Genomic DNA, 14,008 nt, shown 5'->3' on the forward strand with positions numbered 1-14,008 from the left:
AGATATGTAAATGAATGATCATCTCAAATAAACCCATAGGGAGGGAAATAGAACAATGGAAAATTGCCTCATTTTCAAAGCATGTGTAGATTTTTGTGGTGAAACCCTAAACTTGATTGATTGAAGTAAGGTTGAAGTAAGCTCACATAGGATCCTAAAGGCTCAGGATTGTGTCAGATCTTAAGTCATTAGTGTACTCTTCCATCAGATTGGTCAGTGCTGGGTAGAGCATCTTCTCACTTAACCAAACTGCTTAAAGATTATCCTCAAATAGCACAGCGGGTAGGGCATTTGCCTTGCACGCAGCCAACATGGCCGACCTGAGTTTGATTCCTCTGCCCCTCTCAGAGAGCCCTGCAAGCTACCGAGAGTATCTCGCCCGCGCGGCAGAGCCTGGCAAGCTACCTGTAACATATTCAATATGCCAAAAACAGTAACAACAAGTCTCACAAAGGAGACGTTACTGGGCCTGCTCGAGCAAATCGATGAACAACGGGAGGACAGTGACTGAGCCCAAGGATAGGGGAGTAGAGCCAGTAGTGAGCAGATTTTAAAGATGATCTGATCTTAGCTGTATTAGCTTCCTTTTCTCTTTTTTAATAGAAGACAATGGGGTTTATTTTCACCTTAAGATCTCCCGTGTGATCCCTGTTACTACTCGGGTGTGAGATCCTTCCTGGACCTCAGAGTCCTATAGGGAATGCTTAGGAAATAGGCTTGATGTCACGAGAAATGTGTCCTATTGGCTGAGCATGACAAAGTTTTGGGGATACTCTGGGACACATTGTCCTTAGATATAGACTGAGTTTATAGTAATACCTTCTTAGATCAGGGGCACACCTGGAAGTTCTTCAGGCTTGCTCCTGGATCTGTGTTCAGAGATCACTTCTGGAATGGATGGGTGGACCATCTGGAATGCTGGCAATCAGCCACTGTTCTGTCTCTCCAGCCCTCTGTGCCCTCATTTCTTGGACAGAGAGGAGTATGGCCTTGCTGATAACACCAAAATTTGGCTTTAATCCTTTGGTCCCCAGAGTAGTGATTCCACTCAAAGGGGTGTACTGGCCCTGATCCCTTTGCTGTTGTGCTTGATTTTATCAAATTGATTTTGAGAACGCCTCGGTTCTCTTTAACCCTTGGGTGACTGTGCAGAAAGGTGGCCTCTCTCAGTGATTATGATTTTCACAAATAATATAGGATCATTTCCCTCTGAGAACCCTGGTGAGATGAAGATTGGTAAATATTATTCTTTGCTCCTCCCCTTCCTCAATCCCTTTATCCCTGTGGACCTTTTGTTTTTCTTCATTCAGTGATGCTCATCATCTCCTTGTAAAAAAATTTTGTTCCCTTCTGATTTGTAGACGATCATGATGCTGTCCTGAGGTTTAATGCAGCACCCACGGCCAACTTCCAGCGCGATGTGGGATCGAAAACCACCATTCGCCTGATGAATTCTCAGGTAACATTCCTCCTGTGCAGATTTGGAGGGAGAGAGGCTTTTTGTCAAAGGTATCTCTGAGCAATACATCAGTGGTGCCAGCTTAATTCGAGGGTGTCCTTCCTGAGTACCAAATTCTTCCATCATTCAAAAAGGAGAGTCATAGATTCCATAATCGACTTGGTGAAGTGGATAGGAAAAAGTCCCTTTAATAGTAGACTGCACTAGTGAGGTGCCCAGAAAAAGCAGAGTTCTATGGTCCTGCAGCTGCCATGTTTTGTATGACCAGTGGTGTATGAGGGCCAACAGAGCAGAGACTGTCCAGGGTCTATGAGGAGTGTTAGAAAAATTACATGAAGGAAGACACGTGGGAGCACCTTAGTAGCTGTGAATCTTCCATACATATATGAGCCATCATTGCATCTGATTAGGTATATAATAATACAGCATTAGAACCTGTCATTAAAGGTAAAGGTAAAGGCCCTCCCGTTGATCGTCGATTTGCTCGAGCGGGCCCAGTAACGTCTCCATTGGAGACTTTGTTGTTACTGTGTCTGGCATATCGAATACTCTCGGTAGCTTGCCGGGCTCTCCGAGAGGGGCGGAGGAATCGAACTCGGGTCGGCCATGTTGGCCGTGTGTAAGGCGAACGCCCTACCCGCTGTGCTATCGCTCCAGCCCCTTTAGAACCTGTCATTACCTCAGGAATTCTCTGAGAGAATTCACTTTTTAAAATATTTCTATCCAGGACAGACTGGGTTCTCCATTCTAATGGGAAGTTGAGAAACATTCTGGCCACAGTTTTTTGTTAATGAGATTAATTAGTGGAAAGTATGAGATTATACAATTATTAAAAATAGACTACTAGGGCTCCAAACCTATTCATCTCAAAACCACTCATGTTGGTCTCTGTCCTTGTGAACTTGTCAACCATGTCTGTTCTGATGTCAGGATTTAGACTCTCCAGTAAAGTGTTTCTGGGTGGGGGGGGGGAAGGAAGTGCCCTTTCATCATGGCCCCTGTGGAGAATGCATTTCTCCCATCTCTTCCAGGCCTCTGCTTCTCTTTCTCTCATCCAATAATATCTTCATCGCCTGATCTTTAGAATTACTTGCTATTGGGGAAAGTAAAGAAACCAGAGAAACCAGATTAGAGTTTTATGGAAAGTGAGTGGGAGAAGTGACTGGCAGAGGCAGATGAGGCTAATTCTTTTACCAAATCTGGCTTTGAAGGGCATTTCCCAAATGGAACAAGTAGGGGACTCTCTGGTGGTCTGGTTGTTCCCCTCCCCCCCACACACACACTTTTCCTGGAGAGAATGGTTTCAAAGTCAGGAAGACAGTCATAAAGGGCTGTTGCTGTCTGTGCCCCTCCTGCGAGGTGCCTAGAGCAATCCATCTATAGAGAGAACGAGTAGAATTGGGATGGGAGGTGAGCTCAGAAGCAAAGACCCTGCCTTGCAAGTGTGAGACTCCCTGTAATGCACCAAGCACTGGGCGCATCCTTGCTGTAGGATCCCTGTGCGGTCAGAGTGTATAATTGATTTCCAGCCCCATTGTGGACAGGTACATATAAACTATCATCTTTTTTGTATCAACATCTCTGCATGATTTTTAATGAAGAACCAAAGGGCGATCCTGTAACAACTCAGACCTAATGAAAAGCCAAGGGAAGGTCACTTGGGAAGGAAGAATCAGATTTTGATCAACTCCTCCTCTAGCACTGGCTGTGTAAGTGACTTGAGCTAGTTGCTTCAGAGTTACAGGTTTGCTTCTTTGTTAAAGAAGAATAAGACATATTACCATGGGGCCAGAGTAATAGTACAGAAGGTAGGGCATTTGTCTTGCCTGTGGCTGACCTGGGTTCGTCTTGCCTGTGGCCGACCTGGATTTGATGCCTGGCACCTTTTGTGGTTCCCCCAAGCATTGCAAAGAGTGATCCTGCGCCTGAGTTGGCTGAGTGCAAAGCAAGCATTCCCTACCCACTGCACTATCACTCCAGCTCCTAGTCAAATTTATAGGTATGACAGGTCTAGGCCAAAGTTATAAGTGGTTCAGAAGATGAGTAAAAAAAAAAAACAGAAATTTTGACTAAAGGAATGGAACTGTTTTTCCATGAGGTGGGCAAGAGACAGAAGAAAATAAATTAAGAAGTCTATTGGGAAGATTGAGTAAGCCTGTCTGTAATTGTAATTTACAAAGCATTGTAAAACAATTGCCACAGAATTGGAATGTGATCAAGAGAAAGGAAAGGGTTGTTGCAGACAGTGCCAGGTTTCACTAAAGCACATTTGTTTCTGAAGCGCACTTTGATATCACTTTGCTCCCTCTGCCAGGGTTAAGAGATGCGTTCACACTTCCTGTGGCCTTCTTTCCACTCTCAAAAAGGCCTTTCTTGACTTTCATTGTGATATTACACTACGTCTTGATCCCTAGGAAACTGGTAGTCCATCATTTCTATCTCTTGTCCTGGCATCCCAGCTGTGTTATGGCAGCTTCTGTGGATGAGCGAGCTGTATCCCCACCATTGTCCTACAGAGAACAAAGGGCACCTAGGCAGCACAGTGATGGTGTGGCTCTCCTGATAGCATCTGCCTTCTAAGGGTAGCCAGAGCCTGTTCTTGTTGCGTGTCCTTTTCAACCACTCCTATCTCCCCCACACCAACGGCACAGGAAGTCTTTTGTGCACCTGGACTGTGACAGACCCGTTAAAACAAAAAGAGAGTGTGCTCATTGAGAACATGGCTCTTTATAGAGATGGTATCATAGCATGGAGTTTCAGCTTGGTAGATCTCTTCATGCATGTCTCTGCCATGTATTAGGAGATTCAGTAAGAAAACCATGTATAGCTTTGCTTGCGTCTTTAAATAATTCAGTTCTGATGATAAGTATATAAAGAAGGTATCATGAGACTTAGACCAACTCCAACTGGGATTATTGGGCTTGAAGGAGAAGATGGGGCAATAGGGAACCCAGAGGTTTTTGTAGAAGCTCTTGTATAGATTTGGGAGAAAAACCTATATACTTTGTGTGATCAAAACCCAAAGGTTACTATGCTGGCAGAAAAAAACAAAAACTAAGACTTCTTATGGAAAATATATTTACTTTATAGTAGGGGGAAGAGGGGTGCGGTGTGCACATGCGGTGTTGCTCAGGACTTGCTCCTGGCTCTGCACTCCTGCTGGTACTTGGGGGACCATATGGGAGGCTAGAGATTGAACCCAGGTCAGCCATATGCAAGGCGAACACCCTATCAGCTTTACGATTGCTCTAGTTCTTGTATTATGATTTCTTAGGCTGTCCTGACACAGTACTGTAGGCAAGGTGACCTAAATGATAGAAGTGACAGGAATATGTTCTATCAGTCAGAAGACCAAGGGATTCTGCATATGTTGCATGAGCCCACGTGCTGCTTATGCCCAGATAGCTGAGCCTATGTGGCACCACATCTCCCCTCTTGCAATGTGTATTTTCATGCTTCCATATCTGTTGCTGGGGTGTGTGTAGGAGCTTCTGTGTCTTTAGGGAAGCCCGCACTCTCTCTTGAGTGCATTAGTCTTGACTGTCTCCCACTTTTCCTCCCTCCTCCCCTTCAAAAACCTCCAAATAAAATCTGTTTTTACTTCAAAAAAAGAAAAAAGAAAAAAAAACAGAAGAGGACCAAGGGACCATCAATATTGGTTTCTGATCAGGCCTCACTTCCTGAGTCAATGGCTGACTTTTTTGTTGTATCCTCTTGTGGTCCTTCCTCCACATGCATGTGCAGAGAGAGAAATCTCTGTGTTATCTCCTCCTTTTCTTACATGGACAGCAGTTTCATCAGAGTAGGGAGAAAAGGTCTCTGAGGAAAGGAAAAACTAATATACTCACAATGGTAATATCAAAAGAATGCAAATATTGATGATGATCATTTTCTATATGTATCAAGGAAAAAATATGTGTGTGTATGTATGTAGGAAGATATACATATATGTGTGTGTATATATATATATATATATACACACACACACTGTAGCACAGTCCTCCCATTGTTCATTGATTTGCTCGAGCGGACCCAGTAACATCTCCACTGTGAGACTTGTTGTTACTGTTTTTGGCATATCAAATAGGCCATAGGGAGCTTGCAGGCTCTGTCGTGAGGGCGGGATACTCTCAGTAGCTTGCTGGGTTCTCTGAGAGGGATGGAGGAATCGAACCTGGGTTGGCTGCATGCAAGGCAAATGCCCTATCCCCACTGTGCTATCACTCCATATATATATATATATCTCCAGATACAAAGGAAGATAAAGAAATATATGTATGTATACACACACACGTATACACACATAGATATTATGCTCACCACAGACCTTTCGGTTCCCCGAATTTAGGTCACATGCTCTATGTAGTTGAATATTAGAACTTTGAGAAGAACCTTATATTCTACTGTCTTCTGCTGCAGCTGGGAAAATGACTGCTGTTAGAAGTTGTCCAGGCATAGCTGGTCATCCAGGTAGGGTTGCTCTGATGGTAATGTCCTAGCAACAAGGCACCTGAGATCTGGACACGGGAAGTGATCCACACTGGAAGAGTGAGATAGATAATGCATTCTCCCATTTCTCAGAGCAGTTTAGAGATAGAGAATATTTTGCTAAGAACAAGTCTCTGGGTTCTGTTCCTGGCACTGGAACAGAACCCAGAGACTTGGATTTCCTGGAAGTCTCAGATTACTGTCTCTTCTTTCTGGACCTTGGTGTACCCACCTGGGAAATGAAGAACTTGGGTCCAGTTTTTGGCACCTCCCAAGAGCTGTGGGTGAGGTGTACAATGTGTAGATTTTAAGTGTGGACTCTGGAACCAGACAGCTGGATGTAGATTTCCCTCCTTGTTTGCTGTAAGGAGCTTGTATAAATTACTCTGCCATGATGAGCTCATATTCTTATCTGTAAAAAATATCAATACTTACTCCCAGGGCCCTTGGGAATATGACTGAGATAAGACACAAAAGTGCCTAGTCTCTTTATGAGCATGTGTTGATAGTATTCTCCTCATTTCCAGCAAAGCAGAAAGCGATGTCTTTCTTCCTGAGAGATGGTGAAATCCTTCACAATTCTGGGAAAGTCTCAGAGCTACTCCTGGGCCCCTGCTTTACATGCTAAAGAAAATTTCTGGGCAAAGATCATTGTAACAGGATGCTTTTCTTCAAAGTGTGGTTATCTATAATCTCTAAAGTATGTGTAAACTACCTTCAGAGCAGTTTCCATCTCAGGAATCCTAGTGGCATTGTTTCTGTGGGCTAGTTTCACTTTACAACTCGAGCTAGCCACATAATCATACTATGAGTTTTAACTGGGGAGAGGGGAGCCCACAAAACAACACTCTATGTGGGCAGGGAGTGTTGTAGTCATTCTTGCTGTTATTTTCAGTCGATTGGGATTTGATTTCTGTTCTTTGTTCCACTCCATTCTGAGTAACATCATCTCCTACATACTCTTTTTTTGGGGGGTGAAGGAAAGTTTCCCTTTTTAAAAACAAAAGGAACTATACCCAGCCATTATGGAGACATGGACAGGTCATTGGCCTGAGGTATAGGCCTGAAGACTTTTGGGGGAACCCCCATGATGTGCAGGTGCTCTGCCACTGTAGCTTCCGCCCCAGCTCAGTTGTGGCTTTCTTAAGAGTGATGTGGTTTCTTCATCATTCAGTCTATGGATTTCTTTTTCTGTGTTTCTCCTTCATTCTCTTTCATTTTTTTCTTTTTGGGTCACATCCGGCAATGCACAGGGTTACTCCTGGCTTCGCACTCAGGAATTACTCCTGGCAGTGCTCAGGGGACCATATGGGATGCTGGGAATCGAACCCAGGTCGGCTGCGTGCAAGGCAAATGCCCTACCCACTGTGCTATCACTCCAGCCCCACTCCTTCATTCTTATTCTCATTTGATCTTCAAGACTGGTCCTGTGTGACAGACAGAGCAAGTGTTTTTATTCTTTCTCTGAGTGCTCAGCCCTCAGTTTGATATGACAGAAACCACATTGCCCATGTCCATGGTGAGGTGGAAATAACTAGGGTCAGACTATATTTACTGGAGTTGAAATGATTTCTGGACATCATTTTGTGTGTGTGTGTGTGTGTGTGTGTGTGTGTGTGTGTGTGTGTGCGCGTGCGCACGTGTGTGTGTATGCGCACCGCAGCCTACAGTACTCAGGGAGCTACTCTTAGCTTGGGATTCTGAGGTGACTCCTGATGGGGACTATGTGGTGGCTGGAATTGGACCCAGGGCTTCCACTTGCAAAGTATGTGCTTCAGTCCTTTGAGCCAACAGCTTTGTTCCAGATATCATTTTGTTCATTGAGATTCTGGCTATAAGGCTCACTCTCTTGACCTCTACCAAGGGGCTGTCACTGAGATATTTTCACTGATTCCACACTCTAAGAATCTCAACATCTGAGTAGAACTACTTCTGTGTCAAGGCTAATGGGTGGCTGAAAAATGTTGTGTTGAGCCCACACAATCAGGCATCTTTTCCTTCTCATGAAAGAGGCGTTGTTCCTGAACTGAGATATCTCACAGGGCTCTAGGGCCTGTGTGCCTCCATTGTCCTGGGATTAGCTGTAACTATACTAATGAAAGCTTAATCTGTTTCTTCCCACAGTTGGTCACCACAGAGCGGCGCTTCCTCAAGGACAGTCTGTACAACGAAGGAATCCTGGTTGTGTGGGACCCCTCTGTGTATCACTCAGATATCCCAAAGGTAAGTGTGTGTCTGTGGGATTGAGCATCCTATTTGCCTATAGAGTTCCCTAAGTGATGGGTTGTTTGAAGTCATGATAAGTATGAATCTTTCCTGAATTCTGGTTATGTTGGGTGATGAACACTCTACTTTCTGTGGATTAGAGATGTGGAAGTATTCCAGGCCCTGCCCTATGTGGTCACTGGGTTTGGATTCAAGTTTTGGTATTTATCAGAGTAAGCACTGGCTTGGCTGCTCACTGTCAGCTGTGGATGGTGTGCATTTAGTACCGTGATTCCTCTTAGAAGTAATATTCCCCACACTCACTGTTTTCTAGAATGATTCTCATTTCACTCTCAGAGCAACTTATTCTACAGTGTGTGGTTGATCTCTTTCTTCAGGAGAGGAGACTGGAGTGTGAACTGAGCAAGTCACTGTTGGTTGACTTAGTTTACTAACCCTAGGCCAAATGGACAGCATCCCTATGTAGGGGAAGAAAGGGGAATTTCGGGCCTGCTGAAGTCAGCCTCTGTGGAGTGGCCCACTCAACTCCTCACGATTGGTGATGCTTGTTACCTGGCTCTCCCCACATGGGCTTTACTGGCCCCAGGAGGATGGCTTAAGAGCAGGAGGAAAAAGAGCATCATTCTGGGGACATGGTATTCTTCGTTAGAAATAGCTTCCAGGTGTTCTTGATCCCAAGCACCTTCACTCCTTTCATTTCTACTTAGTTTAACACTGACTGCTACTCGATTTTCCACTAGTTTGATACTAATCTCATTTGGAACTCAAATTTGCCTGTATTAGGGAACAGACTCAGAAACTACAGATAAGGCAACTTATGGCTCCAATTCTCTCTTTTATCAGTGAGAGGTGGACCTTTTAGAAACCCTTTCATCTCTGAAAGTAATGGCTTTAATGTTCCTGAAGTGTGAAACTGTCTTAGGGTTCACTGTGTGTGTGTGTGTGTGTGTGTGTGTGTGTGTGTGTGTGTGTGCATGTCCCTGTGTGTGTGTGCCCTCTCGTGTGCCCTTCTGCTCTCAAGTGAGAGCTGGGCTGAGGAAAGCAGGTCCAAAGTCTGCTGTGAGGAAAGGGCAGGACCCTAGAACCCTGCTTGTGTCTTTTCTTCCTGATGAGGATGATGATCTGGGGAAAGCAGCATTTCTCTCCTTGAGAAGCTCCTTTGCTTCATTCTCAGTGGTACAAGAATCCCGACTATGGCTTCTTTGAGAACTACAAGAGCTACCGGAAGATGCATCCCGATCAGCCCTTTTACATCCTGAAGCCCCAGATGCCTTGGGAGCTGTGGGATATCCTTCAGGAAATGGCTCCAGAAGAGATTCAACCAAACCCACCATCCTCCGGCATGCTTGGTGAGTCTGTGTTTGGAGAATTCATGTGGCTGTTTCTAGAAGAAACAAGTTTTTCTTCCAGTTCATTTATTCCTCCCTTTACTCATTTATCTACCAGTCACTAGACCTTTCACTCTTTGGGCACTGTGAGATGCTGACTGAGATTCAGAGCGGAATAGGATAGAATCCCTTCCCCTTTTGAAAGTCCGGAAGGGGGCGGGGGTTCCAGTCAAACAACAATTTGCACCAGGCTCACAGGAGAGAGGACTCTTCTGTGGCCAGAGAGCTTCATGGAGGAGTACCACTGACAGGTAAAGATGCAAAAGAGGGAAGCCCAGACAAGAGGGGAGGCAAGAAACAGAAGGAGCAAACTGGGACTTACGTAAGAGTAGACCATTGGTGATAGCCGAGTGATAGCCCATCATGAGCCTGGTGATTGCCTCCTGGCTGCACATCAGCACGAATAGGAAGTTCACCTCTGGAGACAGATGAAGAACTTGAGGCAAGAGAGGCATGAGTCCTGGACATGGTGGCTGAGCCAGGCAGGGACAGGGGTCTTGGTCACCCAGGTCTCCTGCTCATGCTACGTTTGCATCTCAGTGTTCTGTGCCCCTCCTGAATGTGGCCACTAGGCCACATGCCACAGCTCTGTTCTTTTTTCTGGATGAGCAGATTCCAGTGTGTTCTTGTTCCAACTATCCGTCCCAAGACTGTCCTCCTACAGACACCATTGGAAACATTTTCTTGGGGCTGGAGCTATAGTACAATCAGTATGGCAATGCCCTTGCATGCTGCTGGCCCAGGCTCGATCCCCGGCACCACATCTGAAGTCACCTGACTTCAGACCAGGAGCAAGTCCTGAACTCTGCTGGGTGTGGCCCACAAATATTTTTTTTAATTAAGGAAAAAAAAGTTTTTCCCCAACAGTAACAGCCAAGTGCTTCCCTAGGCTATGAAAGTGCCCCAAAGAACTATCTCCCTGAGACACGACTCTCTCCTGAGTTGTATTGTCTTCTTTTTTGATATGGTCTATTGATGGTGATAAGTACAATGTGAACTCCAACCCTCGAGTGCTCTGGGTCCAGGTTTAGGGGTGTTTTGGAGGTGTGAGGTCTCACATGGCTCTGCCCTCTGAGTAACAGCCTGATTCAATGACGAGAATGCAGAGTGGGCATTGCGGTGCTAAATAAAATCTTTGGATAAATATCTGTCCATACGGGGAATGATCCGCTCTGGGGGGGCAGGGCCAAGCTGTCAGCAGGAGTCTCATCTCTGTGCTCCTCTCCAGGTATCATCCTCATGATGACACTGTGTGACCAAGTGGATATTTACGAGTTCCTTCCATCCAAGCGCAAAACAGACGTGTGTTACTACTACCAGAAGTTCTTCGACAGTGCCTGCACCATGGGCGCCTACCATCCGCTCCTCTATGAGAAGAACCTGGTGAAGTTCCTTAACCTGGGCACTGACGAGGACATTTACCTGCTTGGAAAAGCCACACTGCCCGGCTTCCGGAGTATTCGCTGCTGAATGCGGCCTCCTAGGCTAGGAATCTTCACACTGCTCTGTTGGGCATTTGACAGCTATTCTCTTGGCTACCCTGGGCCTGGCACAACCTGACTCCTAGATAATCCCAGTCTGCATCTGGTCCTCTAGGCCTCACCAGTCTGTAGTCACAGGGTGTATAAGCTCCAAATCCCCAGCACAGAGCTACACACACCTACACGGTCTGTGGTCCTTCCTTTCCTGTAAATGGATGCAAGGTCTACCTTTCTCACCAGGCTGCCAGTGCTGGGCTGTTTCCCCAATGATCTTATTCTTGCCATCCAGTGCTCTGGAGTGCTTGAAGTCCAAGAAAGACGAATTCCACTTCTTAAAGACATGCTCCCAAATTGTGACTTTATGTATGGGGGCGAGTAATGGGCACGGAAGGTAGGAACTGTCTCATTTCTCCAGAATTTCTCCTTGATTCTGGCCGAGGCCGGGTTGCAGTCACTGGCTGGCTTGGTGGGTCCTTAGCCCAAGTGCTGATGAGAGAAGGCTCAAGGCCTCCCATCCCGGGGAGATGAGGTACAGAAGATTCCATCTCCATCCACAGGTGGCTCAGAATGGAGAGGGAGAGATAAGTGGGACAGCTCTAGTGTGTGCCTTGCCAGAGGCCTGCGGACAGCAAATATCATGGAGTCCTTGGACCTTCCCACTGATTGGAAACACTATTGACGCTATTTGGAGCTGAGACATTAACCTCAGAACTTCTGAAACATGACTAAATAACCAGACATGTGTTGTTTTTTGTTTCTCTCTCACCCCCTACCCCCCTCCATTTTTTTTTATGGGTCACACCTGGCAGTGCTTGAGCCTACTTCCAATTCTGTGGTCAGGGGTGACTTCTGGTGGTGTTCAGGGGATTAAACCCAGACGTCCTGCATGCGGAGCACATACTCAGCCTACTGAGTTGTTTCTCTGGCCCTCTTTCTGCCTCTCGTATTCCTCTCTCACCTATCTGAATTCACAGGCTTCCATTTTTGGGGGGTGCACCCCAACCCACATCTGCGCAGTACATGCAGCCCCACTGCAGGCATCAGGAAAGCCAACACTCTGAGTTTCCCAAGCCTGACTTGGCCTGACCCTGTCCTGCCTGTTAGGTATCCTTCTGCCTGTTTCCAACTTTTGTTTTTGAATGACTGCCCCTTGTCACCATCTGCCACCCTTCCCTGTCCCATCTTAAAAGCTCTCCTCCCTTCTCTTCCTCACACTTTAAGCATTTCCCACTTTTAAGGTCTCCTGACCTAATTTTCTTGGTCTTCCTGGGCCTTCTGTGAAAGATGTCTCAAGGAATGTGGACGTGGCTCTCTAGAGCTTGAAGTGTCTCTCAGAGGAACAGAACCTTGGAACCGTAATTGATTCTCACAGCAGGATGCCCTCCACCTTCTTCAGCAAATGGCGACATCAGAGTCTTCAAGCAGAGCCCTGCCCATTGGACCTGCTCCCTGGGTGCTTCAAATTGCCTCCCCTGGTGGAGAACTCCACTGGACTGATCCAGCCCCTGTATAGCCTTGTGCAGGGTCACAAAGTAATGTGGTAGTGCTGGATTTCTGAACTCCTGGGAGCTACTCCTGTGTCCTCAAGGCCTCAAATATGAGCTCCCCTCCCGCCCCCCAGGAACTAGACAATTCAATGCTCAAAGAACTTCTAAGGGTACAGCACAGCTCTGGGGTGTCAGATTGCTGCTTCCCTATTTGCTAGCTATGCCTTCATGGGAAGATTCTCCTCTCTGAACTTGTTTCCACATCTGTAAAATGGGGAGTGATGAGCCTGCCATGGGCTGGCCATCATGAGGGATGCATGAAACCCTGTCTTGAACCAATAGCTGGCTTGCAGGAGATTCGCAAGAGCTGCTGGTTTCCTTCCTTTCTGACTGATCTACTCCTGTGGCCAGACCCAAGCAGCATCTTGCTCCGAGGGATGCCAGAGCACAGCCGTGTCTTCACAGAGTTCAGTGTCATGTAGGAAGAGAATTTGGCTTAGAACATCATGGACACCAACAAAAGCAGTGTTTGTGCAGAAACAAGCCCAACTTCTTCCCTGCCCGAAGCTCAGACCGGACTTTGTTTGGGAACGGGCAGGGCACAGGGATCACTCCCTGCCAGGTGGAACAAGCCATTCCCACCTTTCTGTGCCCCTGAGTTCCTAGCTTGTATTATATTGCACACACTCACTGCAGTTTTGGAATCAGGAGAATGTAGAAGACGATGGCCATTCATCAGCAAGAGGGGCATGTGGAGGTGGACACCAGTTCAACATTGGGTAGATGCTAGCTTTTAATCATTAGAGAAGGGATCCAATTAATTTAAGTACGTTTCTGAAGTCTGCTGAGTTCAGTTGTGATATTGATATATATATATATATATATATATATATATATATATGTAAAGTAAAAGTAAAGGCCCTCCCGTTGATCATCGATTTGCTCGAGCGGGCCCAGTAACGTCTCCATTGGAGATTTTGTTGTTACTGTGTTTGGCATATAGAATACGTCACAGGGAGCTTGCCAGGCTCTGCCGTGCGGGCGAGATACTCTCGGTAGCTTGCCGGGCTCTCCGAGAGGGGCAGAGGAATCCAACTCGGGTCGGCCATGTTGGCTGCATGCAAGGCAAACGCCCTACCGCTGTGCTATCGCTCCTATATGGGCTATTTGGAAATATGCAAATAAGATATAGGTATTAGGTGACATAATTTAAAAATCATGACTGAGTGCTGCACTTGGCTCCCTCTCGCTTTGGCCCTGTCTTCAGTAGTCATTCATGCTGTGTCTCGGATTCCTCAAAATGTGCCACCAATCAAGTATGCTGTCTTGGGCATGGTTTGGAGTTGAGATCTCCACCTCAGAAACTTCCAAAGGTTATATAACATTTTAAAATAAATATGTTTTTCTAAAAAAAGCCATGTGTGTCTCTCTTTCCTCTTGCTTACTAAGGGAATATCTATGGACACCCCCACCCCCCAT

General features: G+C 46.1%; 1 protein-coding gene across 2 annotated transcripts in view; it reads left to right on the forward strand.

The window, feature by feature from the left end:
- Nucleotides 1-13,446, forward strand: part of ST6GAL1 (ST6 beta-galactoside alpha-2,6-sialyltransferase 1) — a 131,729-nt gene extending 118,283 nt beyond the window's left edge. For both annotated transcript variants that reach the window (XM_056121338.1, XM_056121337.1), the window contains exons 6-9: nucleotides 1,362-1,459; nucleotides 8,072-8,170; nucleotides 9,348-9,522; nucleotides 10,790-13,446. In XM_056121338.1, coding sequence (XP_055977313.1) covers nucleotides 1,362-1,459; nucleotides 8,072-8,170; nucleotides 9,348-9,522; nucleotides 10,790-11,031 — 614 coding nt within the window. In that variant the 3' untranslated portion in view covers nucleotides 11,032-13,446. The remainder of the gene's footprint in view (nucleotides 1-1,361; nucleotides 1,460-8,071; nucleotides 8,171-9,347; nucleotides 9,523-10,789) is intronic.
- Nucleotides 13,447-14,008: the final 562 nt, after the last annotated feature.

This window comes from Sorex fumeus, unplaced genomic scaffold (genome assembly GCF_029834395.1).
Source record: "Sorex fumeus unplaced genomic scaffold, SorFum_2.1 ptg000044l, whole genome shotgun sequence".
Classification (NCBI taxonomy): domain Eukaryota; kingdom Metazoa; phylum Chordata; class Mammalia; order Eulipotyphla; family Soricidae; genus Sorex; species Sorex fumeus.